Genomic DNA, 27,928 nt, shown 5'->3' on the forward strand with positions numbered 1-27,928 from the left:
CCACTGACAGAAAACACACCAAAAAGAAAAAGAAAAAGAAAAGAAAACTAAGTCTGCATAGCAACAGATCACAGCTCCAGTCAGTAAGTGTGTGTGTGTGTGTGTAGTATACGTCTATAAAGTGACCTACGGGTACTGATAACGGACCTGAAACAGAAAGCTCGGTCCTTCACTTACCAGAGGAGAGAGAGACGGAGGGATGGAATGGTACAGATCGAAAAACAGCTGCAATGTTGACGAGTCCAGAAAAGCTACAAAAGAGAGAGATAATGTTATTTAAGTGCTATGTTATAGGTCTGAACCATAAGGCCAGTGATCAATTTGGTCCTCAAAGATGTCTTTATTCCTGTATTATTATTATATTGTTTAAACTGAAATCTCCAAACCGGTTAAAGCGGATTTGTACACAGCAGGATGTTTTATTCAGCTTAAGCCAATTAAATCTACCATTGCAATTGTTTATTAAAACAACGACGAAGTCGCATTTTTCTTATGTGTTCTGACTAACTGTCCTGGTGGAACGTCAGTGAACAGAGTCGGTTCAATAGAGTGTTAAATGAAACCACTTAAAAGTGTCAGAAGTAAAGGGCGATGAAGAGCTCGTTTCGAGTCGTCTCATGACCGCATCGTGTCTCGTCACTGAAAGGTCATGTTAAAGAGAAACCTCTTCATCCTGAAGGTCTTTCTGTACAAGTTGTTGCTACAGAATCGATAAGAAATTAATGCGGATGTATTAATACAACCCTGAGATCTACTGCATCAGATGAATAAATACCTTCCGAGGTAGAAGGACTAAGAATTGTTGAAACTGGTATCAAAATTGCTTTTTTTTCCCTCTCCCTGTTTCTTTTTTTTGGAAAACTACTTGCTGAAATTGCTCTGGATAAAGATGGAGGTGTGAAAGTCACCTGATCTCCAGCTGGTGGGGATCTGGACGGTGCACAGGTCGTCTGACGACTCGTCTGTGGACGTGCCGATAAAATCGAAGTTGAGGCAGTTGTGAGCGAGTTTCAGGAGCTGCATTAGCAAACCGTGCTGGCCTTCATCGTTCAGGTTCAGGTTCTTTCCTGACGCCTGCAGTGACACACATGGATGGTTTAGCATTTTACACGAGAGAAAAAGAGGCGACGTGACAAAAAAAAAAAAGCCTGTTATCCAATCGAAACACAGAAATAATAAAAAGTGTTATTTTTATTTTTAATGATTTGAAAGCAGCCTAAAACAGCAATAAAAATAATTAATAAATGCATAATTAAAAAAAAACAACCACAATGTTAACTAAATTACGAATAACTAATTAAATTCGAAGCATTTTAACTGTGTTGAAACATCCAATTCGTCTCTTATTTGTAAAAAGTTTGGTTTGTATTAACTTTAAAATGAGCTTTTTTAAAATTATTACAATTGAGAAATGCTGGCAAAAATTATATATATATAAAACCCAAAACAATAAAATAAATAAGTAAATAAAAATAAGTAGCTACGTAAGAAACTGCTGTATAAACTATGAGCAGGCATAGAATGAAAAGGTGTTTCTGCTACTCCAGCTGTTACAGATGTTGCCCTGTTTATTACTACTTCTTATGAGATGAGCTAGCTAACACTGACAAATACATCATTCACAACACAATAAATCAATCTTGTTTATGTCCAAGTATAAAACTAGCCTCATGTCCCATTTGGGAGACACAGAAAGTCCCTGGAATTGGATCATATGTGCAGGAGCACTGGACAAGTCGTCTTTAGAGGGTTGTAAATCTGTCTATCTGAGATCGTGGCTCGTCACCTGTTTGAGGAGATTACAGGAAAGTGTGAAGATATCAAACAGAGAAGAATCTCGGAACGATGACGCGATCTTCCTGTGTTTTGTAAGCGGATGCGTCGTATCGGCCTGGAGAAAGGAAAATACGAACGGTGAGGAGGACAAAAAACAAAAACAATTAAAAACATTTCGAAAAATGAAGAATTGTAGCTCAGGTTGTGAGTTTGCCAAGCTGCCATATTAAAGGCAAATTAAAGGCTCAATTATTTTACTTTCTAAATTGTAAACCAGTTACTCTCTAAATACTATGTATTAAATAATAATAATAATAATAATAATAATAATAATAATAATAAAGTTATTGTAAATGTTGCTGCTTATTGTTTTGAAAATGTCCTTGATGTTTGAAAATAGTATTTCATATTTATATTGCAATAATATTATATAATGTGTGTATATATATATATATATATATATATATATATATATATATATATATATATATATATATATATATATATATATATATACACACACACACACACACACACACATTTTTGTTGTTTTAATAATTTACTTTAAAGAATTGAGTTCATTAATCGTGTGCATGAATTATACGCTTTTCTTTTTAAATATAAATATAAATTTAATATAAAATATTTCACTTATAATATTTCTAGTATTTGCATTTTGCTTTATTAATTTGATTGTACTAAAACAAGTAAACTTCAGCATGAAGTGAATAAAGTCATGGGTTCAAAACTGATACTTTTAAAGTGGGATTAAAATATTAATCCACAATGTTACATAAAACATATTGCTTTCACATGCAACCTGTAGAGCAGACGCGGTGTTGTATTTATGTTTGTGTTTCCATTAAAGACGTTTCGGATTTATTAAATCGCTTTTTTAAATGTATCGCTATTTATTCCTGAATTTTCTCCCTTTTCAAATCTTCATAGTTCTTACAATACGAAAAAGCCCCTTTTCCACCAGAAAGAACCGAGTGCTGGTTCAGAGCTAGCGCTAGTGCTGGTTCAAAGTCGGTTCCACTGGAGAACCTTCTAAAAACTGGTTAGTGAGCATCACAGAGCCGAGTCTGACGTCACTGTATACGTGTCACGTGTCCAAGCAATGTTAGCGCAGCAGCGACAAACACAACAACAATGGCGGATGTTGCTTTACTGTTAATGCTCATGGCTTTGTGAACCTACATCGGCATCCAAACGCCGCGGATCCAACGTGTACGTGCAGCTCCGTGTAATTTGTATAAACGGAGGTTGTAATCGAGGAAGTACATAACGTCATTTTATTATTAACACAGAAAAAATTTAGCCTTAGCATGTAGCTACCTACTATCATGTGTGCTGATAATGTATCATATTGCGGTAAAGTAAAAGTGTATTAAACATTAGTATACTTAAGGTACATCATCAAATGCGCAAACAGTAGCCCCGCCCACAGCTCCTGACGCAAGCGGTTCTTAAGTCTAGACCAGCAACGTTTTGGTGCTACTTCAGAACCACTTTTCCCGGTTCAGAGCCGCTGCTTTGGCTGTCGAAAAAAGAAAGAACTGGTTCCAAATTAGGCTCCGAACCAGCACTCAAACTGCCTCGGTGGAAAAGGGGCAAGAGTCTAAAAACAAAATCAGATTTTTCTGTTTTATTTCCCCTGGATTAAAGGGGAATTTGAGAAGGTTTGTGAATCTCACCAGCAAAGCAAAGCAGAGTGAGTGGTGCAGTGCTCAAACACACACACACACACAAACAGAGAGAAAAGTAGAACACTTACATCGTAGAAGCTGGCGGTGAAACTTACTTGGTTAATCTCATTGGTTAACTGGGAAAGAATCGTGACTCCGATAATGCAGTGTTCCACACTGTCCTGCAACAACAAGGAACACACACCCAGGAAAATATAGATATATATATATTTATAAAATAAAACCACAGACATGTACAGTGTGTATATTATGTATTAAGCGACAATCCTAAGAAGCCCGTCGTGGACGAGGAGATGAAGACGACCTTCGTCTCTACTCTGGATGGATTAGTACGGACAAATCCTCGGCTGAGTCGCATCATCGACTTTCCAATCCGGCTAGATCTGAGCGAGGTTTTATACCTGTAGGAATCGTGTGACGTCCACGATGACATTCCTGAAGACGTAATCCTCCTTCTGACAGTCGAACCAGCCGAGTTTTGTAATTCGGGCGTAGAGCTGAATCAGGGCCTGAGTGACGAACGCAGCGAGCTTGGGCCGCGTCGCCAGGTAGTTCAGCACGTAATTACCTGGTGAATACACACACACACACACACACACACACACAGACACACACACACACAGACACACACACACACAGACACACACACAGACACACACAGACACAGACACACACAGACAGAGCCTTGATCAGATATACTACTATATACTATTATATTTTTCTATACTAAAAATGACACCGTGTCTGCGTGTGTATTGCGTGTGTGTACATCTGAGCGGTCACTGTTTGCGACTAGGTTCAGAAAATCTAAATAGCATGATGTGATCGAGAGAGAGAGAGAGAGAGGGGGGGGGGGGGAGATGCAAGAGATAAGATATATGGAAAGAGTTTGTTTGTGTGTGAATGAGAGAGAGACATACAATAAAGGATGAGCAGAGAAATGAAAAGAGAGAGACTAAGACAAAGGCAAGACAGACAAAGCAAAAGAAAGAAGAGCTACAGAAGATACAGGCAGAGAATGTTTAAGGCCAAATAACAGACAGGCACATAAAGATAGAAAGAAAAATAGAAAAATATGGTCAGAGAGAGAGAGAGAGACAGAGAGAGAGAGAGACAGACAGCGAGAGTGAACATAAAATGAGAAGAAAGTGTGTGTGTGTGTGTGTGTGTCTTACGGATGTCGATTCGCTGTTCCAGTGGCAGAGGGTTACTTGTGCGAGACACCAGCTTGGAGAGGCACGTGGCTGCAAGCAGCTGAGAATAAGATGACTGCAAACACACAAACAGACACACACAGACACACACAGACACACACAGACACACACAGACACACACAGACACACACAGACACACACAGACACACACAGACACACACAGACACACACAGACACACACAGACACACACAGACACACACAGACACACACAGACACACACACACAATAAATATATAAAGATACAGAACTCTCTCCTTGTTTAACAGATCAGGACCAAAAGTCCTCATTCTCTCCTCATCACAAGCTTAGTGCCGTGTCCTAAAGGGATAAAACTGCCCTTAATGCAGCTTATTACTAGTTACTAATTACTAGTTGCTCCACCCGCTGATGAGCGTTACCACGGCAACCGATGGTAGAGTAGCAACTCCTACATGGTCATCTCAGGCAAGCCAGAGAAAATAAGGCAAATATCCTTTACAGATGGTGATACAACAGTTCCTAACATCTCAGAGCTGGGTTTCAGTTCGTCAGTAACAGATGTGTGGGTTTTTTTTTTTGTCTTGTTAATTACAGGAGAGAAAAACGAAAGAAACTGGCGAGTGAGAAAGTTAAGTGGTAGCAGAAGTGAGTGAACTTTTGTGGTTGGTTGCAACTTTTCAGAAAAGTGTGTTATAAAGGATTGCTGCTACACAGAGCCGTCGGTAGCTCCTTCCTTACTTGTTTACGGTCCTTGTGTGTACTCGGTGGTATAAAACAACGGATTGGCGTTAGCAGCTCTTTAGACGCCCGATATTAAAAACCACAAGTAATTAAATTGTTAGTAATGGATAAGAAAATAAATCCAGGTTGTTAAGTCACTTTATTGTTGATTAGAAGATCAGGGTTGACACCAGGGGCGGGTCTAGGATTTCATCTTTAGGGGGGTTTTAGCCCTCAGTGAGAATTTAAAACAAGAAGAGTTTTATATTATATATTATTTGACAACTCTGGTAATAAGAAGTGACATTTCACTGCTTTTGGTTGCCGTCTTTGCGTCTTTCCGCCGATTAACGTTATAGATAAACGCCTCCAGCTCTGACTGCGCGTGCACGCTGCGCGTACCTGTGCTTTTCTGTTCAAATAAAGCAGACAGCTGAAGACGCACTTTTGAAAGACTACAACACACGCGTGTAAAAGCAAAGTAAAAAACAAAAATCGCTCTTGGATCAAACTGATAAATAATTTTCTTTCCCATCGACGACATGTCCTGCTTTTTAACGTAATTTGTATTGTTTATTTATGAAAGTAAAAATGATCCTTTTAGATTTAGGGTGGCTGAGATTACAGACAGGGGGCTGAAGCCACCCTAATAAAGGTCTAGAAAACACCCTTGGTTCAAACCCCAGCACTGTGCCACTGTCGGGCCCTTGGGCAAGGCCCTTAACCCTCGGTTGTTCAGTTGTATAAATCAGTGGTCCCCAACCCCCGGGCCGCGGACCGGCACCGGTCCGTCGACCAAATGGTACCGGGCCTCCCAAGGAACATTAAATTATTTCCATTTTATTTACTGTGGTGTATTTCTCTCGGGTTTGTGCGACTTTCCATGGACGAGAGGTTAACCGGGAGCTGAGAGACGTCACCTAAAGCCGCACCAATACCGCGCATGCGCAAAATATCATGATATTGGGCCGGGTTTAGGTGACATCTGGAGCTGAGCGGCTGCAAGCGGCAGTGGTGTTGTAGCTTTGGTGGAGAGAAGGTGTGTATCGCTCTTCTCTCTATTCACTGGTACTTTGTCATGTTTAACATGCTTGGTGTACGTGTATATTGTGTTTGCTCAAATTTAACCCACAAATTAGCAAAAATGAGCACGAAACAGACGTCGTTAGAAAGTTAGAAACTCTGCCGGTGTTCTGGATTAAAGTCATGGCGGAATACCCTGAGATTGTCACCACAGCACTTAAATCCCTATCGCCATTTCCGACAAGAAACAAGCTCAAGGTTCTCATTGATTTAGCGTTATTTTATTATTTTAATTTAATTGTATAGCCCCCACCCCCAGCGGGCCACAGTAAAATTATCAAACATTGACCGGCCGGTCCACGGTGAAAAAAAAGGTTGGGGACCACTGGTATAAATGACATAAATGTAAGTGGGTGTGGAAAACTGTGTCTGCCAAATGCTGTAGATGTAAAGCGTTACTAAGCACAATAGAGCTCTGACTGATCAGGTGACTTAGCTAAGGATTTCTGCATCTCTGATATAATAAAGTACAAAACTAATACCTGAACACAGAGATATCAAAAAGCTACAAAATCCAAACACACCGCCAGATTTGTCTAGAACACCATAAATCAGACCACAATATTGTCTAATAACCTAAAACTTTGGCCGACTCTGGATAAGTGTGTCTGCTAAATGCCAGAATTGTTAATGTAATGAACGAGTGTGTGATGCGTAAAACAACAAGGACATCAATCGTACACTCGGCCGTTACGTTTACGTTTCACAGACGTGCTTATGCAGAGACGTTAACATTTTTTGTATTTCAATTTATACAACTGAACTATTGAGTTCTTGCTTAGGGGCCCAGCGGTGGCAACTTAAGAAGCAAACTAGTGTGTCATATGTTGTTATACTGCATTAGCCTAAACTTTCGTCCACAGGTGAAGATGGCGCACCGTTCGAGACAGAGCCTCGAGGTGTCTGAGGTGTGTGTTGTAAAGAGACAAGAGTTAACAGTGTGTTAGGGGAAAGATCGGCTAGATTAAAGGTGAAATATTGTAGAAGCAGTGATTAGAAAGGAGTGTGTGTGTGTGTGTGTGTGTGTGTGTGTGTGTGATGAACACTCACGCTGCCTCTCTCCAGCAGCAGCTGGCATTTACTTAGACACTCTGGACTGTTGGTGAACTCGACGAGCGCTTTCTCGGCCTGCAGTCGCGTGCTCGTGTCCGTCGTCTCATACAGCTGCTTACACAGGATCTCTAGCTGGGCTAGGCTCTGAAACGCACACCAGCAATCTGCTTAGAGGGACACACTTCAACATTATGAAGTTACACACACACACACGCACACAGCATTTACTTTTAATACCAAAACAATGTCTCGACTATCCCAGGACTTTATTCCACAGGTCCGTATTAATAACACTCTTGGTCTAATACGCAACCGTCGCTATAGTAACGGCTCATTCACAGGGTCTTGTCACTCCACACAAAACTCCGATTTCTCAAAGTTTTCTTGTGATGGTTGTGGCGAAAAAGGCTCGACTTTCGGAAAAAGGCTCTTGTTCGGAAACTTGCGATGCGACCTTTTTTTTTTTTTTTTTGCAGGGAAACTGTTACAGTTGGTGAAATTGTAAGCACAGGATTTTCCTACTAAACTCCTCCCGGTGAAGACAGAGATGTGACGACTTTCTACAAGAGCCGTACTCTTGAGGCTGGGGAGACACCGCGGTGATGATGTCATACGATCTGATTTTGCATTGATGCAATCATGATCGATCGCAGGCACAAAATCCCAAAGGAATGTCTTTAAAATCTCCCTACACCTTTTTTTAACACCCTTAAGTGACTCACTGCTCTGAAAACAGCAGCAATTATTCAATGGTAGCATTAAGAGTAAACCTTTTCGCTGGTTTGAAACTTTTATCGAGACATTATAAAGAATATACTCCTATGTTTGCATCCTGTTCGTATCGAAACACACGTGACTCGGTTACATGTCAGTGTACTTAAGCTCTAGCTAATGATTTGTCAGTTTATGATCAAGAAAAATGTACTAAATGAGCCGTACGGTCGTCGTGCTCGCGATCGCATCACAAATCATACGCACAATCATTCTGCATGAAGGCTCCAGGTTTTACACGGGTATTTCCACCACAGCCGCTTAAGTCCCAATAAAACCTGTTTTCTTCTTGTTATGAAATGTTCTGCTGTTTGATCAGACTGGGAACCATACTAGATGGCGCAGTGCTTTCGCCCGACGATACGTTTGAATGGTTTGTTTTTGATATCGACTGAATCCAGATCAGTGTTGGTGTGAGCCTTAAACACACAGACTTATCCGAGCACTAATCCAGATACTGTTATACTTCTCAACTCTAGTTTCAGGACCAAACATTTAGAAACACATCACTTGGTACCGAATTATGTTCGAGTCGCTTAGTCTCAACCTCGGACGTCGGGCCCACTGAAAATCGGATGCATACGTCTCATAGGGGGATAAATACATACACATTGTGAACTATATATATCTAATAATAATCTTGAATTTTTTTTCTTTTATTATTCGTTATTTCTTTTATCATTCCTTATGTTTACCTACTGCTCTATGGTTATGTTCTGTAAAGCTGCTTTGAGACAATGTCTATTGTAAAAAGCGCTATACAAAAAAAAAATAATAATAATAAAAATCACACTATTAGAAACACTTCAGGATTTTCGACATCATCCTCTGATCGGTTGGATTCGACGGTATTTCCGGTAGACGTTTTTTTTTTTTTTAACGGCCCACCGTGAAACACGGCCGTTGTGACTCTCTACTTCCCCTCACGGAGGAAGAAAGCTGTCATGTCACGTGTTAAAAACTGTGACGACGAGTGCCCATGAGGATCGACAATTTTCACAGCTCTAAATATAATGCTGAACATGCGGAACTGTGATCGGTTGCTTTACGGGTCAGTCGGACGCCCTATTGGGCGGGACTTGGAACATAGGAGCTGTTGTGGAGTCCGCCATCAGTCTGAAAGTCTGTCTACTGCAGAAGTCATGGGACACTGTAACAATTACTGTGTAATATCACACACACTCCTGTATCGCACTCTTTCTACTACCGTGTACTTATTAATGACACTTTATTACTACTGAACTTTTTTATAATAATAATAATAAAATAAAAAGTGGGCATAACTCCAGCCGTGGTTAAAAGCAGGGAATGACAACAACCCCAGACAAGCACCACATAGAGAGACTTAAATTCGTTTAAAAGCTTCATTAAAAAAAAGGCTTCATGACTTTCTAAGGCTTCGGGTCGCTTAGTTTTTCATTAGAACGACTTGTCCTTTTTCTTCGAGCCCCATTCCCACCCATATTCACAAAGCTACACCAAGATCATCTACTACAGATTGCCACAGAGCCGAGTGACAAAAAGCTTTTCGAAATTTCCCTGATGATTTCCTCAGCCGCTTAATACGCCTTTACATCATGCTGGACTTTTTTTCTGAATAAGAAACAAAAAAAAAAAAGAAAAAAAGAAAAGAAGTTCCAGGTTTAATACGCTGATACTGTGATATTTTTTTTTATTTTTAGACGTGGCTTGGATACAGTGAACACCCCTAACACGCTCCCTCGCAGGGTGTGGGCTGGTACACATTTATACTCATTCACTAAAAAGCTTCGTTCGTTGCTGCTGCTTAATATTAGAGCCTGTCGCTTTCGATACCTTTCGCAGAATCGAATTACGAGAACTTGCAACGAGAACACACTGAACCCGTACGGTAACTTTGGATGGGGCTGATGCAAGGGTGTGATATCAAGATTTTAAGGAGGACCCTCGAATAGATGGGATGTGTAAAGTAAAAGATAAACACATGCACACACATACACACAGCTGCATGTGTTAGATAAGAGATCTGCATGAAGTTAGCCCACTTTCAGTCCCACAGAAACACGCTAAATATTCAGCAAAGTGTGTTATAGGAGCGATCCTGCACCTGCGTTTGAACGCAAACCTGCTGCAGTGCGTTGTGGGATTTCATGACTTGTATACCTTTAGACTGCAGAAGTCCCCAGAAATGCTCTGTGAAGTGAAAGGCTCTGGTCTGAAACTGGAACAAAACTCACTGCACATTGAGCTTGAAATTTTCTCTAAATCGTGTGCCGTCTTCCAGACCCGCGTTCGGTCAGAGCTGTATTCCATTGACCTGCATCAAACTTGAGTGCAGCCATCATAGAAATGAAAGTGACGTGAAAGTGACGTGACATACAGCTTAGTATGGGCAATACTCAGAATTCGTTCTCTGCATTTAACCCATCCAAAGTGCACACACACACACACACACACACACACACACACACACACACACACACACACACACACACACGGAGCAGTGGGCAGCCATTTTGAGCAGTTGGGGGGGGTTCGGTGCCTTGCTCAAGGGCACCTCAGTCATGGTATTGCCGGCCCGAGACTCGAACCCACAACCTTAGGGTTAGGAGTCAAACTCTCTGACCATTAGGCCACAACTTCCCCCATAAAATGAGTGCGGCCATCACATCATAGCGCGTCTGGAACCCTGTGCTTGCAATTGTAAATGCAATTTTTTTTTTGTTGGGGACAGAACACACTGCAATAAAAAATAAAACAAATAAAAAAGAATGCCCAAAATCCTCCAGAGGTTGATTAAAATGCGTTGCACCACAGTGCTGTGAGATCTTCAATCTGATTAGTCAGAAATTTGGAGCAACAACTAGACAGCAGATACAACTGCATATGTAAAATACTGCACTTATTCTTATACATTATTGTTTCTATAGCAACACATGAAAATAAAGGCCAAAATCATTCAAATCAGGCGTTTTTTTTTTGTTGTTGTTGTTGAAGAGATCAAAGTCCCTCGCTCCTGAATTTTACTGCCTCACGAGACCGAGGATCATGGAATCAGCACAAAGCGAAAGTAACTACTACAAAAAGCTAAGTACGCTAAGGCGGGTTTTTTCTGGTCAAAACCCGTAAAAGTCACGACAAATGTTACAGATGTCATCAAATCATCTGTATATATTACACACACTACTGCTGCTATATATTGTACAAAACGCATAATATTGCACAATATTGTTAACAATATTGTAAACAAACAATATTGAGAGTCACAAACAGCCGGAAGCAAATTCCTTGTGCGTGTCAACAGACTTGGCCAATAAACCTGATTCTGAGTCTGATTCTGATGCTGCCATTGAATAGAAGTCAGAAGTGAAGAAAGTTATAAACACATGACTTAACTGATGAATAAACCTAACGTTCGTTAGGCACGGAAAGAAAAAGAGAAGAAAAATAACGAGACCGCGAGAACTTTTCAGTAAGGAATAAAACTGATCACACACAAACTGGAAATAAAATGTGAAAGTTGCATCATTTCGCCTCGCTTTTCTCACCATGGGTGTATTTTATTTAAAGTTGGTTTCAGACTTGCTCTCCATCCACTCTACCTAATATTTACTTCAGAGAGAAATTTTAAGTGAAATGGCACTGATGTATAAATGTGTGTCTGGGAGGCTAGAAATAAAACTGTAGTACTACACGACTGCTCTGTTTAAAGCATCGTTGAAGCGTTTCCCATTATTAAAGGTTAGAACAGTGCTGAGTCATGGACCTTGATATACTGTTATAGTTCTATTCTAACCCTATGTGAATGAGTACGAGGTGTCGAGACGCTCAGGTGTACTCGCTGGACTTACTTGCAGAGACAATAATGAATAATCCATAACTCGTACACGTCCTCAACTCTCAAACACACTCACACAGGAAGTGACAGGAAACACCGGCGTATCGTTGGTCACAACCCGACTTCACGCATACAGGCTCTTAGTTCTTGGCGATACGACATTAACGTTGTGATAAATTCGGATCTTAATAACTTTTCATCTGACAGTATTCAAATGACTGGATTGATTCCCAAACAAATCAAGGAGTCAGTACGGTAAATTAATCGTTATGGGACACAGCCACGCACTGGGCCACTTTATGCGTCTGTTTGTTGATATTCGGCTTTTTAACGTGTCTGCGTTTTAAAAACATTTATTACTTGTATAAATAATTTGTGCAGCTGTGTGTACAACAAAGCCCGATCTGTGCTTCAAGTCGGTGAATCGGTGAATCATTCAAGTCATGAATAAGAGCAATTCACTCCACATTTTGGAGATCAGGTGAATCAGAGAGTTGAGCGATTCATTCAGTCAAAGCTGGAGATTTTACAGAGTAGTCTGTGAAATCTCCAAAATATATTATTTTTACACTAAACCTGCTTCATAATCAAACTGCAGGCTGCTGAGTGAATCAGTGAACGAGTCTAAACGAATCATTTAACACAGAGTAAAAATTCAAAACAATTTCAAACTATTTAATTTCGTCAATGTTTCAGGCTCTGAGAAAAGCCTTTTTGTATCCAACATTAACTCAAAATTGTGAGATTATGGCTTTTCTTTTCAGGAACAGACATTTTAGAAGAATTTCAGACGAAAAACAGAATTAATAACAGATTGACAAAACTGGATACGATTCCTATTAATATTGTTTTGCTTTGTTTTTAGAGCAACACTTTAACTCAGCTAACAATTGTACATTTGTGAAGAGGATGTGAATCAACTCTTTCAGAGACAGAAGACAAGGAAAGCTCCCGGCCCAGACGGGGTCTCCCCCTCCTGTCTCAAAGCATGTGCTGATCAACTGGCTCCTATCTTCACCCATATCTTCAACAGATCACTGGAGCTGTGTGAAGTCCCCTCCTGCTTTAAACTCTCCACAACCATCCCGGTGCCCAAGAAACCCTCCATCACTGGACTGAATCACTACAGGCCTGTCACTCTGACATCTGTTGTCATGAAGACCTTCGAATAGCTGGTATTGGTCCACCTAAAGACTGAAACAGAACAGATGCTGGATCCCCTACAGTTTGCCTACCATGCAAACAGATCAGTGGACGACGCAGTCAAGATTGGATTGTCAACTTCAGTTCGGCTTTTAATACTATAATTCTGGAAATTCTCCACTCCAAACTCCTAAGGCTCACTATACCCCCTTCCATCCGTCAGTGGATCACCAGCTTCCTGACAGATAGGAAACAACAGGTGAGACTGGGAGGTGTCACATCAAGCATTTGGACAATCAGCACTGGCGCTCCACAGAGATGTGTCCTCTCCCCACTTCTATTCTCCCTCTACACTAATGACTGCACTTCAAGTGACCAAACTGTTAAAATCCTGAAATTTACAGATGATACTACGCTCATCTGTCTCATTCAAGCTGGCGATGAGTCTGCATATCGGCAGGAGGTGAAGCGGCTGGTGCTATGGTGCATTCAGAACAGACTAGAGCTAAACACCCTCAAAACTGTGGAGATGATAGTAGACTTAGTAGGATAAGTAGACATAGTAGGAAAGAACCCTCAACACTACTCCCCCTCACAATATCCAACAGCCCTGTGTCATCTGTGGAGGCCTTCAAGTTTCTGGGCACTACCATTTCCCAAGACCTGAAATGGGAGTGCAACATAAGCTCTATCATCAAAAAGGCCTAGCAGAGGTTGTATTTTCTACACCAGTTAAGGAAGTCTGGTCTGCCACAGGAGCTGTTGATGCTGTTCTACACTGCAGTTATTGAATCTGCCCTGTGTACATCCATCACCATCTGGTTTGAGGCAGCAACAAAGAAACAGACACACAGTAAAAACAGCAGAAAAAATTATTGGTGCCCCCCTGCCCACTCTCCAGGACTTGTACGACACAAGAACCAGAAACCAGGCAGGAAAAATCACCACCGACCACTTCGCACCCTGGACACAACCTCTTTCAGCTCCTCCCTTCTGGCAGGTGCTACAGAACTTTGCTTTCTAAAACTGCCAGACACAGGAACAGTTTCTTTCCCCAGACAATCACCCTGATTAACAACTCACCATAATTATATTTACTGCATCATATCTATAAGTACTGCATAATCAGGACTGTCAGTCATCAAATCATCTGTATATATATTACACACACTACTGCTGCTATAGATTGTACAAAAAGCATAATATAGTTATTTGCACTCCCACATTATGCACATAACTGATCGGTCATATTCTATATTCATATTTAATACTCACGCTGTCTATATTGTATCTTATCGTCAACATTTTCTTGTATAGTATAGTGTTGTTTATATCTGTACGTTTGAGGGTGCTTTCACACCTGCCTTGTTTAGTTCGGTTGAATCGTACCAGACTTCGATTGCTCATTTGGTGCGGTTCGTCTGAGCAGGTGAGAATGCAGCAATCGAACTCTGGTGGGGACCAAAAGCGGACCAAACAAGCGTACCGAGGCCTCCTTGAAGAGGTGGTCTCGGTACGCTTTCAAACGAACTCTGGTACGGTTCGTTTGTGATGAGAACACGGTCCGAGATCGAATAGACCTAACCAGCTGCCGTAGAGGGTCGTTGGCAATATTTTCGGAAGATGAGCATGTCACATTTTCACAAAAGTAACGCTCGACGCCTCCTGAAGTGTCTTGCGATGCGTCTTCGCCGTTTGCAGTGCATTAAAATGATATTTTCAAGCCGCATCCGCGCTTCATTCTGAAAATTAAGACTTTGCATAGAATTCTGTATACAAGCGGTGTAGTAGATTACAACCACGAACATAATTGCAGCGCGCAGTCGTCTCTCCATGGTGTACTGTACGCTGTATTTTCCTCTTTTTGTTTACTTCTGGAGTTTCGTTGAAATTTCCCGCACGTTTATTCTGACGGATCGAGAAGCAGTTTAGGAAATACGCTCAAAGACATGTGGCCAATGAGTGATGTGGATGTTATCACATGACTGCATTTTGGTTCGATTCAACTGGTGCGGAACAGAATGATCAGTTTGGTGTGAAAAGGAACCAAAACTGCTAAAAAACTACAATGTGTAATTTTTTGCTTTTGGTCCGGACCAAATGAACCGAACTATAGGTGTGAAAGCACCCTGAGAGTCACAAATAGCAGGAACCAAATTCCTTGTATTCCTTGGCCAATAAACCTGATTCTGAGTCTGATTCTGACATATTCGGATAAATAAAGAGAATAAAATGAAAAGAGATAAAATATATTAATATTAAAATATATGAACTGATTATGTATATTTATATTTAAAGAATACATATTAAAAAAATAAAAAATATAAAGTTTAAATTACAAACTAGCTAAAAGAATTAGAAAGCTTCACTGAGGAGGAAAAAACTTTGAAAATATAAAAATAATTAAAAGGTTTTAATAATAATAATACAAGATAATAATAAAACTAATATTAACTTTTGGGATTTGGTGTGAAATATAAACACACTTAATTACCCACTTGTTAACGTTAGCAGAAGCAGTGCTAATCAGGCTAATATGTTTGACAATACTGTCCATGGCATCAAGCCAAGTCGGCTAGCTAACAAACTGAAACCGAGCTTAAATTAAGTATTATTTAAGAACAGAATTTTTTTTTTATCCTAACTTGTATATTAAAATATTTTCCCCTTCTTAATAGTGACGGCGAATTGTGTACATATCTATATAATATCATGTTAGCTGGTTGCTAAGCTACTTAATAAGTACCATGCTAGCAAGCTATGCAGCCGGTTTCGTTTTGTTTTTAACCTTAATCTTGCTTTGTTAAATGTAATTAATTATTACGTGCGTGTTATATGACATGTCGACCGATCCCTGGGTTTAAATATAAGTTTTAATTTATTTTTTATTATGAAATGTGTTATTTTGTAGGATCATAAAGTCGCGCGGGAGAATTTAGCTACCCGGCTAAAGCTAAACACACTAGAATAGGAGCCTTATAGCGAGATGCTAACTGTGAAGCTAAAAGCTACCTAGCATTAAGGTGAAGTTTGCTAGCAATACATTAGCAATGCATGCAAGATGTACACAGACCGAAGCAGCTGATGTTAGAGAAGTAGGACATGTTTTCTAGAAAGAAACAATATAAAAACAATAAAATAATATAAGGGGGAATTACACGTTTATGCAAATGCAGGGCGTTCCCTTAATTATATTCCCATTATATTAAATAACGTTGCTCGAACGAACAAATATGATAAACTTTTATAAACACACATTGTTTTATTTGGAAATATATATATATATGCAAGTGAAAAACTATTATATGTTGCACTAAACTATGACATGCCACTGTATCGCATATTGTTTACAGTGAGTCAGGAAGCAAAAAGACCCCATATAATAAACAAACAACAGATTAATTTGTAACTTTAAGAGGTCCGTTTGACTCACAACAATATTAGTGTCTCTGCATACAAGAGGATAAAATCACGAGTGTTAAATGTCCAATAATTGTGCATGTAAAGTAAATATTTGTACTCAAAGTTGTCGTATACAGGGTTTAATGATGATTACAGTCATTTCAATGCTTGCAGGACGCCAATAACAAATGCTATTAGATTCCCACACAACGTCTGTGTGGGTTTTTCTTTCTTTATTTATTTTTTTGTAAATAAAAGCTACGTTTTATTCTTTACACAAAGCATGCGTTGGATTTGTGAACACATCTAGGAATACACACACACGCGCGCGCGCGCACACACACACACACACACAACATGATGACAGGCCACAAGTCAACAACACACTGATAATCGCCTCCAATAAACCACGCCGCTCGGTCCGCCATCGCTTTACGTAACCTTCTTAAATATCTTGTTTAAAAACAAATCGGCACCGCAAGATGGGAAAAAACCCTATACATGATCCCTGATCATGCTGAGCGAAGATTAAATTCCCTGCTTTCACAATAACAAAAATATAAAGCTTTGCTTACCTGCACATGATCCGCCATTTTGCTCCATTCATGCTCCTCTCACTCCCCCTGCGTGCATATGGTTACGTACAGCACGGCGCGTACGCTACTGGCGTAGAGCTTAGGGAATCTGGGTAGCGTCCCGACCTGCGTATGTATAGCGCGTGACTCGTGCGCAGAATCCGTCGATTCTTTTGGACGCGTCAAAAGAGAAGCCATTTTGGAGAGGTCAACAATCTGAGTTAATTTTTCACCATTACACCACTTTCTTTCTTTCTTTCTTTCTTTCTTTCTTTCTTTCTTTCTTTCTTTCTTTCTTTCTTTCTGTAGTTTTCTTTCTTTCTTTCTTTCTTTCTTTCTTTCTTTCTTTCTTTCTTTCTTTCTTTCTTTCTTTCTGTAGTTTTCTTTCTTTATTTATTTCTTTGTTTCATTATTTATTTATTTATTTATTTTTATTATTTTATTTATTATTTATTTATTTCTGTAGTTTATTTCTTTCTTTAGTTATTTATTTCTTTATGTATTTTCTTTATTTATGTCAGTTTATTTCTTTCTGTAGTTTTATTTATTTATGTATTTTCTTTATTTCTTATTTATTTTTATTTATTTATTTCTTATTCTTTATTTATTTTCTTATTTCTTTTTTCTTTCTTTCTTTCTTTCTTTCTTTCTTTCTTTCTTTCTTTCTGTAGTTTTCTTTTTTCTTTCTTTCTTTCTTTCTTTCTTTCTTTCTTTCTTTCTTTCTTTCTTTCTTTCTTTCTTTCTGTAGTTTTCTTTCTTTCTTCCTTTCTTTCTTTCTGTCGTTTTCTTTCTTTCTGTAGTTTTCTTTCTTTCTTCCTTTCTTTCTTTCTGTCATTTTCTTTCTTTCTGTCGTTTTCTTTCTTTCTTTCTTTCTTTCTTTCTGTTGTTTTCTTTTTCTTTCTTTCTTTCTTTCTTTCTTTCTGTCATTTTCTTTCTTTTTTCTTTCTTTCTTTCTTTCTTTCTTTCTTTCACTTTCTCATTCATTAATTCACACACACACATGCCATTTCAACAATCTGAGTTCATTTATTATTAACTTTCAGTATGCACTTCATCATGGTCAGGGTCGTGGTGGGTTTTGGGATGGCACTGGTTTCACTGATGTTTCAAAGTGTCCAGGTTAACGATCAGAAGGTTGGAGGTTTAAGCCCCCGCACCAGCAAACTGTCACAAGCTTCGGGCCCTTGAGCAAGGCCCTTAGCCTTCTGTGATTGAGGGGTGTTGTATCATGGCTTGTTCTCTAACACTAACTTCCTAACCAAAAAAAGAATAACAAATTTCACTGTTCTGTATGTATAATAGATAAAAATTACAAAAAAAAATCACACAGGATGAGACTACATTTACATTACATTATACCATTTATACACACACACACACACACACACACACACACACACACACACACACACACACACACACACACACACACACACACACACACACACACACATTTTTCCTTATTTGTTTAAGATCTACACAAATCAACCCCTAGGGGCAGTGTGGTTTCTGCAGCACTTTATTCAGGGTAGTAGACTTCATTCATTCACTACATAATCAGCTTGTCTCTATTTTCATACTGAATTAGGCAACTGAATATGAGAGGTAAAAAAAATATTTTAGAAACAAGCTTATATTGGATGGAGATATTTTGCCACAGATTCTCAGTCGGCTTTAGGTCAGGATTTGGTTTAATGAAGATCCCTGTATGTGGCTCCATCAATCTTACCCTCAACTCTGACCACCCTCAGGGTTGTTGGTTGAAAAATTTGAATTTAAGCCCCAGCTATACCATGCTGTCACTGCTGGTCCCTTGAGAAAGGCCCTTAACCCTCTCTGCTCCAGTGGTGCTGTATCATGGTTGTCCCTGAACTCTGACACTTCCTAAGATAAGAGATTTGCAAAGGAAGGAATTTTAAAAAGGAAAAGATTTATTTTTGTGCTGTACAGTGTATGTGGTAAAATACAGGTAAAATATCATGCTATCACCGACATGCTTCAGTGCAGGAATGACTTTCTCAGGATAATGATCAGTGTTGGGTTTTCAGCCCCAGTGATCTGTGTCAAGGCCAAAAAGTTTTCTTCTGGCTCCATCATACCAGAGAACCTTTTTTCCATATAGTTGCTGAGTCTCTTTGGCTTAAACAGAATTACACTCAGCTGCTTTATTGCTAGTTTGATGAATGTCCTTCTTACCTGCTCACTGACTTTGAATTTCTTTCTTTCTTTCTTTCTTTCTTTCTTTCTTTCTTTCTTTCTTTCTTTCTTTCTTTCTTTCTTTCTGTCTTTTACTTACTCACTCACTCACTCACTCACTCACTCACTCACTCACTCACTCACTCATTATTTCTTTTTTTTCCACCTTCTTTTTGCTCTCTCAAGACATCATGACTCCACACACACACACACACACACACACACACACACACACACACACACACACTCTCTCTCTCTCTCTCTCTCTCTCTCTCTCTCTCTCTCTCTCTCTCTCTCTCTCTCTCTCTCTCTACTCTTTCCACAGGATGGCAGTGTTGTGTTTCTGAACATCTGAACACTGCTTTCAGTTCGGTTTGATTTATGTAACCACACACACAGCCCAGAGTTTCCTCAGAGATCATTTCTCAGAGCTCTCTGACCAATTTGCATGTAATTTTCACTCAGCGAGTTCCCTTAAGCACCAGTAATCTAACAGCACCGTTTCCAATTAGATTCCCCAAACTATTTTATTTTGCTGTATATTATTTCATTTCCCTGCTATATAGAACATTTCATTTCTCTTTGTGCTTCTCTCGCTTACATTTTAATATCTGTCTCCATTTTTTATTTTTTGGCAACTAAGGCCTGTTATAATAAAAACCTCATCTCGGTGTGTTCTCTGAAATTGAACTAAATGAAATGAAATGTACAACTAATTTTAAAAACAGGCCGCAGGTGTCTTAAACCATTTTTCCTTTTCATCCAGTAAACTGAATATTCTCTTTTAACCATAAAATGACAATATATACAATATATAGAATATATATAAATATACAGGAAAATATATGTTATAGTATTCTGTGACACTAAGAATAATGAAAGGTGAACAATTTTTAATGGTATGACTGTAAAGAAATGTTTTGGTACAGCATCTTTATACTTAAAAGCGTATCTCAACTTTTTCCACATTAAACCCAATACCGAATACATAAGAAACCTAGAAAAGACAAATCATATTGTGACTGTTATAAAAGATTCAAAGTGAAAGATAACATAAAAGCTTTAAAGTCTGTGGAAAAATACATGAACCGTTGTCTTTTGTTCGTGAAAATACCACCGCATGTCAAACCTTCCATGCTGAAAGGATTTGCTAGTAGATGTCTTATTTATCCATCATAACAGCAATCTCCACCAGTTTGATCATCTCAAAGCCGTTTCTCCGAGTCATAGGCAGGAAAAAATAGCATCATAAAAGCAGTTAATTGTTGTTTTTGTCACTCTTTTCTTTGTTTATTGTTGTATTGCTATATTCAAGATTTGTAGTTGTCACATACACAAGTTATACACTGCCTTGTGCCCTGACAGACAGACAGACAGACAGACAGACAGACAGACAGACAGACAGACAGACAGAGAGACAGACAGACAGACAGATTGAAAGACAAAAATTACAGCATTACATTAATGGAAAAAATAGATAGATAGATAGATAGATAGATAGATAGATAGATAGATAGATAGATAGATAGACAGACAGACAGACAGACAGACAGACAGACAGACAGACAGACAGATAGATAGATAGATAGATAGATAGATAGATAGATAGATAGATAGATAGATAGATAGAGATAGACAGATAGATAGACAGGGAGACAGACAGATAGATAAAAAGTGTTAGCCTTTGTATTTTCACTTTGATGCATTACTTTTATTTCCTGTATATATTACTGATCCTTTCTATAACTCTGTGATAATGTAATATTGTTATCGTCAGGAGGATTAATTGTATTTATTTCCATTTTTATTTCCATTTTTTTTTTTTAAAAAATAAATGTCATAAAACAAAACAAAGATGAGATACAATATAGACGGAATGAGTATTCATATTTAATACTCATTACGTCTATATTGTATCTCATCGTCTGCATTGTCTTGTATAGTTTGTATAGTATAGTGTTATTGATGTCTGTAATTAACAGCTGGGACCAAATTCACCTGATGGCCAATAAACCTGATTCTGAGTCTGATCCTGATTCTGATAACAAGTTCTAACTTACTATAGTTGATAAAGTGCACTGTACTTAGGGAGATGCCGTTTGAGCACAATAATCATCAATAAAACCTAACAGAGACTTTATTAACTTTGACCTATGTGTTAAAGGCAGCTCGAAGCTCATTTAGGTTGAACAAGGTTTGCTTGGTGCGACACCGGAAGCTGTATCAGTTTAGTGCCTGCATTCGAGTTACAGGGAAATCTGTAACATTTAAATTTAGTTCCTTTAACTGCACTAAAGCTCTGAGGCCAGACATGTTAAAAGCGGAAGATTCTCAGCGAATACATGAGGTTGTGGTTTTATTTCTGTCTATGAACCATAGGGAAGGAAGCTGTGCAAATGTGAAAATGAAGCTTATTATATAGTTGCAGAGTCAGACACAGCTCACGTAGACCACAGATCACTAAAATAAATAATAAAAATAAAAAGACAATAAAAGAACAGCTACTTTAGTTACAGACGTAATTACAGATAAATAAATAATAAATAAAATAACATTTACACAAGCATTCACTTTTTTTTTTTTTTAGAAAGGATGACAGAATGAGACTTTTTCATTGCGGTACATCAGGTTTCAGGTCTATAATATGTAACATCGCTCTCTCAGGTCTGTCGTAATGCTCTTATTTTAAAGATATGCGATAACACACATGCAAGTTCTCGGGTAATAAAAAGATAAATATCGCAAAGTCACATCGAAGCAATATCAAGTTACAAGAAGCCAGTTTTGATAAATGGCTTTAGATTTATAATAAATAAAGCCAGTTGATAAGAAACAAAAGTGCAGCCCAGGATGCTGAAGCTTACGATCCTTCTTCTGGAAGATCTTCACCAGTATAAAGTATAGCCATAACACCAGACCGTTAAACCGCCGCTAGGATTTCTAATAAATTACTGCGAAGAAAACAAGCACCATGTTATTTAAATCTTTAAATGTAAAGCTAATTAGAACGTGAAAGTTTAGTATTTTGTACGTCTCTTTCCTCTGTCTAGTGCTTATCAGATAACAGACTGAGGCTTCACATGAACTTCCTCCAAGTTGTCTGACGTCAAAATAGCGCAAGTCTTCAGACTGCTTCTACCGTGCTACAGTTCAGCTCATTCAACTCAATGAAAAGCTTTATTCATACCCTTCTGCATACACGAGCTGACTGTCACCAACTGGATATGAACTCACTACTATATCGGATGCTTTTCGATTCGGTTTTATTATTATAGCACTTTTGAACAACAGACATAGTCACAAAGCAGCTTTACAGAGATATATTCATTCAGGATGTTAATAATATGTTTGAAATTTATCCCTAATGAGCAAACCAGTGGCGATGAGAGCAAGAAGGAAAAACACTCTAAAGAGGATATGAGGAAAGACCTTGAGAGCAACCAGACTAAAAAGGTGACACCAGATAGAGTGATTAGAAATAGTTTCCCTTCTATTACTGTGTACTATACGAGTAATTATGCAACCAGGAAATAAATGATAGTTGTAACATAAAGTCTGAAAGATTCACGGATAGAGATTTGAGAGAAAAACTAAAGTCTTAAATAAAAACTTTATTGTCATGGTACTGGTTCATAGTACAGGTTCAAACTTTATGGTCATGGTACAGGTTCAAAACTCACTCTCTCACAGGGAGCCTGTGCCTATCTCAGGCATCATCGGGCATCGAGGCAGGATACACCCAGGACAGAGTGCCAACCCATCACAGGGCACACACGCTCTCATTCACTCACACACTCACACACTCACACACTACGGACAATTTTCCAGAGATGCCAATCAACCTACCATGCATGTCTTTGGACCGGGGGAGGAAACCGGAGTACCCGGAGGAAACCCCCGAGGCACAGGGAGAACATACAAACTCCACACACACAAGGCAGAGGTGGGAATCGAACCCCGACCCTGGAGGTGTGAGGCTAACCACTCAGCTACAATGCCCCCGTTATTGTTATTTATTTATTTGTTTGTTTGTTTATTTGTTTGTTTGTTTTTAATAGAAGAAGAAGCCTTTTTATGTTCTCACATATACATTACAGCACAGAGATTTTTTCTTTTCTTTGCATATCCCAATTTTGGAAGTTGGGGTCAGATCACAAGGCTGACCATGATACAGCACCCCTGGAGCAGTTGAGCGTTAAGGGCCTTGCTCAAGGGCATTTACATTTACATTTACATTTACAGCATTTGGCAGACGCCCTTATCCAGAGCGACGTGCATAAGTGCTTAAATCTCTAACACTGAATACATTAATGCTGGTTCACTAGGTTACATACTTAAGATACCATGAGTTTAAAACATTTGTTCAAAGTTACAATGAAAAAGTGTCAAAGTTTTTTTTTTTTTTTTTTTTTTTTTTTAAATGCAAAAGATAAGGAAAGAAGTGCTAGTTGAAGTGTTTCCTGAATAAGTAGGTCTTCAACCGCCGCTTGAAAATAGCCAGTGACTCAGCTGTCCGGACCTCTATGGGAAGTTCAATCCACCACCTTGGTGCCAGTACAGAGAAGAGTCTTGTAGTATACTTGCCTCTTACCCTGAGAGATGGTGGAACCAGTCGAGCAGTGCTGGTAGATCGGAGGTTGCGGGGTGCAGTGTGAGGAGTGATGAGGGCTTTGAGGTAAGAGTGAGCTGGTCCATTTTTGGCTTTGTAGGCCAGCATCAGTGTTTTGAATCTGATGCGTGCAGCTACCGGAAGCCAGAGGAGGGATTGCAGCAGCGGGGTGGTATGGAGAACTTTGGCAGGTTGAAAACAAGCCGGGCAGCTGCATTTTGGATCATTTGCAGAGGACGGATTGCGTTCATAGGTAGACCTGCCAGCAGTGCATTGCATGACAGTGGCTGTGGTTTGAACCCTGATCAACAACCCAGAGCCTTAACCACTGCCTCAAAAAGTCATGCAGTCCCGAAGTTACCATAGAAATTTAAATCCTAATCCATTGTTGAAAAATCACTCGTATCGATTGCAAAGCCGTCTTCATGGTTCAGTCCACAATGCTAAATTATATTTAAGGCACTTGGCATGACGCATTTACCCAAAGTGACTTACATTTACCTCATTTACACAACTGAGCAGTTGAGGGTTAAATGACTTGCTAGGCGGCATCTTGGCAATCCTGGGATTTGAACTCAGAACCTTCTGATCAGTATTCCAACAGCTCAACCATTTCTATTTTCACACTGGTTCCCTACATTACCCACAATGCATTATGACAACCTGCTGATTTCGGTGCTAAAAGGAATTCATCTCAACCGAAGAGAGCGATGCAGCAGACTTTTAGTACTTTAATAAAGTGTTTGTTTTTGCTCTTTTATGACTGCATTTCTTCTTGCAGACAGAAGAGAGCACTAAACACGATGGCTCTTTCATCTGGGCCACAGAACATCTGCGCAAAGGAGACGTGTGAAGTGAAGTGACATGGCTTTCAACATCTATCACCATTTTCTTGCTGATCATCGATGAGATAGAGAGAAAAAGAGAAAATGTTTGAATGAAGTATTTGGGCCTGTTTCACAAGCATGAGAATCAATGGGACATGTTGTACTGTATGTGGACATGCACACACACACACACACACACACACACACACACACACACACACACGCACACACACATACACACACGCATACACACACATACACAAGTGCACACCTACACCCACTCAACCAACTACAGACACTTATTTTAGATCTTCAGCTCACAGGAAGTGAATTTAAGGTCACACATGCACAAAGTATGCATTTACACACACACACACACACACACACACACACACACACACACACACACACACCATAGCCACAAACTTCTGCAACCAAGACATGAGAAAAAAAAAGAGGAATGAAGACACACACGCCTAAAGAAGAGACTGCAGGAGAGAAAAATAGAGTGCAAAGAAAGGAAGACAAAAAAAGAAAGTGACCAAGAGAGAAAGAGGAAAACATAAATCGCGCAGCGAAGACAGATACAGATAGAGAGATAAAAGCCTAGATTTTTTTAGAGAGAGAGAGAGAGAGAGAAGAAGCAGGAAAAGACACAGCAGACAGCTGTCGGGCTGGTGAATGATGGAAGGAGATGTCAGAAAGAAAGGGATGCTCTATCACCAGCAGCAGCGCTTTGGAAAGGTGAGTCTCAAACTGCTAATAAAGCTAAGGATAGTATAAAGCTTTAAGTTAGCATTTGTTGCAGAGTGTCTTCATGATTGTGTGTGTTAGTGTTTCACTGGTACAGTGTTGTGTTTTACAGACTTTGTGAGTGTTATAATCGTGTTAATGAGACACTTTAAAGAGCGTTTAATTTGCATTGCACTAAGAAGAAGTGACCGTTAACTTTCTGAGTAAGTGCGTGACAAAGAGTCAATACTGCACAGGGAGTGAAAGTGCCACTAGATGTGTGATTCTCAGTATTAGGCAAATAGTTCTGATTGTTTTAAGGAGATTTGATTAGATCCTGTGTACAATTGTGGGACCAGTTCAAGGATTAGATCCCTTACATCCTCCTTCACTTAAAAAAGCGATGCTCCAAAAGACTCTTAGGCTTAAAGGATATGTTTATGCGTACATGTATAGATATATGATTGAGTAAATAGGTGCATTTGCAAATACGTTTACTAGAGTAGAGTGGATTGTAAAGGTGCCAATACTTTTAAAGTAGCAATATTTTTAAGCTTATGTAGATAGATGAGGTGCCAATACTTTTAGAGCAGGGTGGATAGATGGTGTGCTGATACCTTTAGGGTTGAGTACATACAGTAGATAGAGTAGCAATATTTTTAAGGTTGTGTAGATAGATACGGCGCCAATACTTTTAGAGCAGAGTGGATAGATGGTGTGACAATACTTTTTGGTTTGATTACATAGATTAGCAATATTTTTAATGTTGCATGGACAGACGGGGTGTTGATACTTTTAGGGTTGAGTTACTACATATGGTACCGATAATTTTAGAGTAGGGTGGATAGATGGGGTGCCGATACTTTTAGGGTTGAGTAGCTAGATTGGGTGCACAAGAGACATTTATTTCGTAACACTGTCCTTTTTTCAGTTTAATGTTCAAACCTAAGAAACTGTCTGTCTGTCTGTCCATCTGTCTGTCTGTCCGTCCGTCTGTCCGTCCGTCTGTCTGTCTGTCCGTCTGTCCGTCTGTCTGTCTATCTGTCTGTCTGTCCGCCTGTCTGTCCGTCTGTCTGTCTGTCCATCCGTCTGTCTGTCCGTTTGTCTGTCTGTTCGTCCGTCCGTCTGTCCGTCTGGCTGCCCGTCTGTCTGTCTGTCCGTCCGTCCGTCTGTCTGTCCGTCCGTCTGTCTTTCCGTTTGTCTGTCTGTCCGTCCGTCCGTCTGTCTGTCCGTCTGTCTGTCTGTCTGTCTGTCTGTCTGTCCGTCCGTCTGTCTGTCCGTCTGTCTGTCCATCTGTCCGTCCGTCCGTCTGTCTGTCTGTCCGTCTGTCTGTCTATCTAGTGGATCTAAGTAGTAAATCATTTTAAACACAAGTTCAGGGTTTTTAATTTTTTCACGTTGCTCAAATCAAATCAAATCCTATTTTATTTGTCACATACACATACATACAGAGTACAACATGCCGTGAAATGCTTTTTGCATCTGTCTGGTGTTCAAGCATAAAAGTAATGCAATTAGGGATAAAAAATAAAACCAAAAGGAGGTAGAACAACGATCATGACAGCAATCATGACAACAGCGCAAGATTCCTATGAGAGACAGAGATTGTTATTGTTTAAATTCTCCAGTTCGACTTGAACCCCAAGCTTCCATCTAGCAGATTGCTTTTAATCCCTCGGCTGTACATAAAGTAATTACAAAACATTATGTAACTAAATGTAACTATTAATATAAAAACAATGCTTTTATATATATATATATATATATATATATATATATATATATATATATATATATATATATATATATATATATATATTTATATATATATATATATATATATATATATAGTTATATATATATATAGATATATATATATATAGATATATATATATAAAACTATAATATATAAGGCAAGGAATATATAAAGAAAGAGCAGGTCAGTCCTGTTAGTTTTATTTAGTCATGAGTAAAATAATAAAGTGTTTAAATCATTTATTCCTTCAGTATAAAGGCTGCATTCATCTCATCTACTGTAAAACAAGAGCAGCCAGAAAATCTTTCTACTCCTGTGTAATGATGGCCCTGGATTTATTGATCTGATTTTCATGTGAACATCTTTCCAGAGTTTATCAGGACACATTTTGACTTATCGACGCTTTGATAACTTTTTTATTTTAGTTTTAAATGCGTTAGAGATTGAGTATTTTATCATTTCTATCATTTCTATAATGACTGTATTTCTACTCATGGGGAAATTATGTTAAAGGATTACATTTTAAAATCGTTCTTTTTTTACGTGTAAAAACAAACAAACCTAA

General features: G+C 39.0%; 2 protein-coding genes across 5 annotated transcripts in view; one reads left to right on the top strand and one right to left on the bottom strand.

Annotated features, from left to right (window-relative positions):
• xpo7 (exportin 7) overlaps nucleotides 1-17,398 on the bottom strand; it is a 35,616-nt gene extending 18,218 nt beyond the window's left edge. Inside the window, exons 1-8 of one of the 4 annotated variants that reach the window (XM_047804641.1) lie at nucleotides 17,244-17,398; nucleotides 7,533-7,679; nucleotides 4,661-4,754; nucleotides 3,887-4,053; nucleotides 3,581-3,646; nucleotides 1,787-1,891; nucleotides 909-1,074; nucleotides 178-251 (exon numbers count right to left, since the gene is read on the bottom strand). In XM_047804641.1, coding sequence (XP_047660597.1) covers nucleotides 178-251; nucleotides 909-1,074; nucleotides 1,787-1,891; nucleotides 3,581-3,646; nucleotides 3,887-4,053; nucleotides 4,661-4,754; nucleotides 7,533-7,679; nucleotides 17,244-17,261 — 837 coding nt within the window. In that variant the 5' untranslated portion in view covers nucleotides 17,262-17,398. Of the gene's footprint in view, nucleotides 1-177; nucleotides 252-908; nucleotides 1,075-1,786; nucleotides 1,892-3,553; nucleotides 3,647-3,886; nucleotides 4,054-4,660; nucleotides 4,755-7,532; nucleotides 7,680-10,448; nucleotides 10,614-17,243 lie in introns of those variants that run through there. The other 3 variants (XM_027175426.2, XM_047804640.1, XM_047804639.1) reach the window with 3 other exon arrangements.
• A 7,888-nt stretch (nucleotides 17,399-25,286) lies between these two features.
• The window catches only part of LOC113661345 (docking protein 3), a 17,240-nt gene continuing 14,598 nt past the window's right edge, over nucleotides 25,287-27,928 (top strand). The window contains exon 1 of the mRNA XM_027175428.2: nucleotides 25,287-25,619. Within this exon, the coding sequence (XP_027031229.2) occupies nucleotides 25,557-25,619 (63 nt within the window). The 5' untranslated portion in view covers nucleotides 25,287-25,556. The remainder of the gene's footprint in view (nucleotides 25,620-27,928) is intronic.

This window comes from Tachysurus fulvidraco, chromosome 20 (assembly GCF_022655615.1).
Source record: "Tachysurus fulvidraco isolate hzauxx_2018 chromosome 20, HZAU_PFXX_2.0, whole genome shotgun sequence".
NCBI lineage: Eukaryota > Metazoa > Chordata > Actinopteri > Siluriformes > Bagridae > Tachysurus > Tachysurus fulvidraco.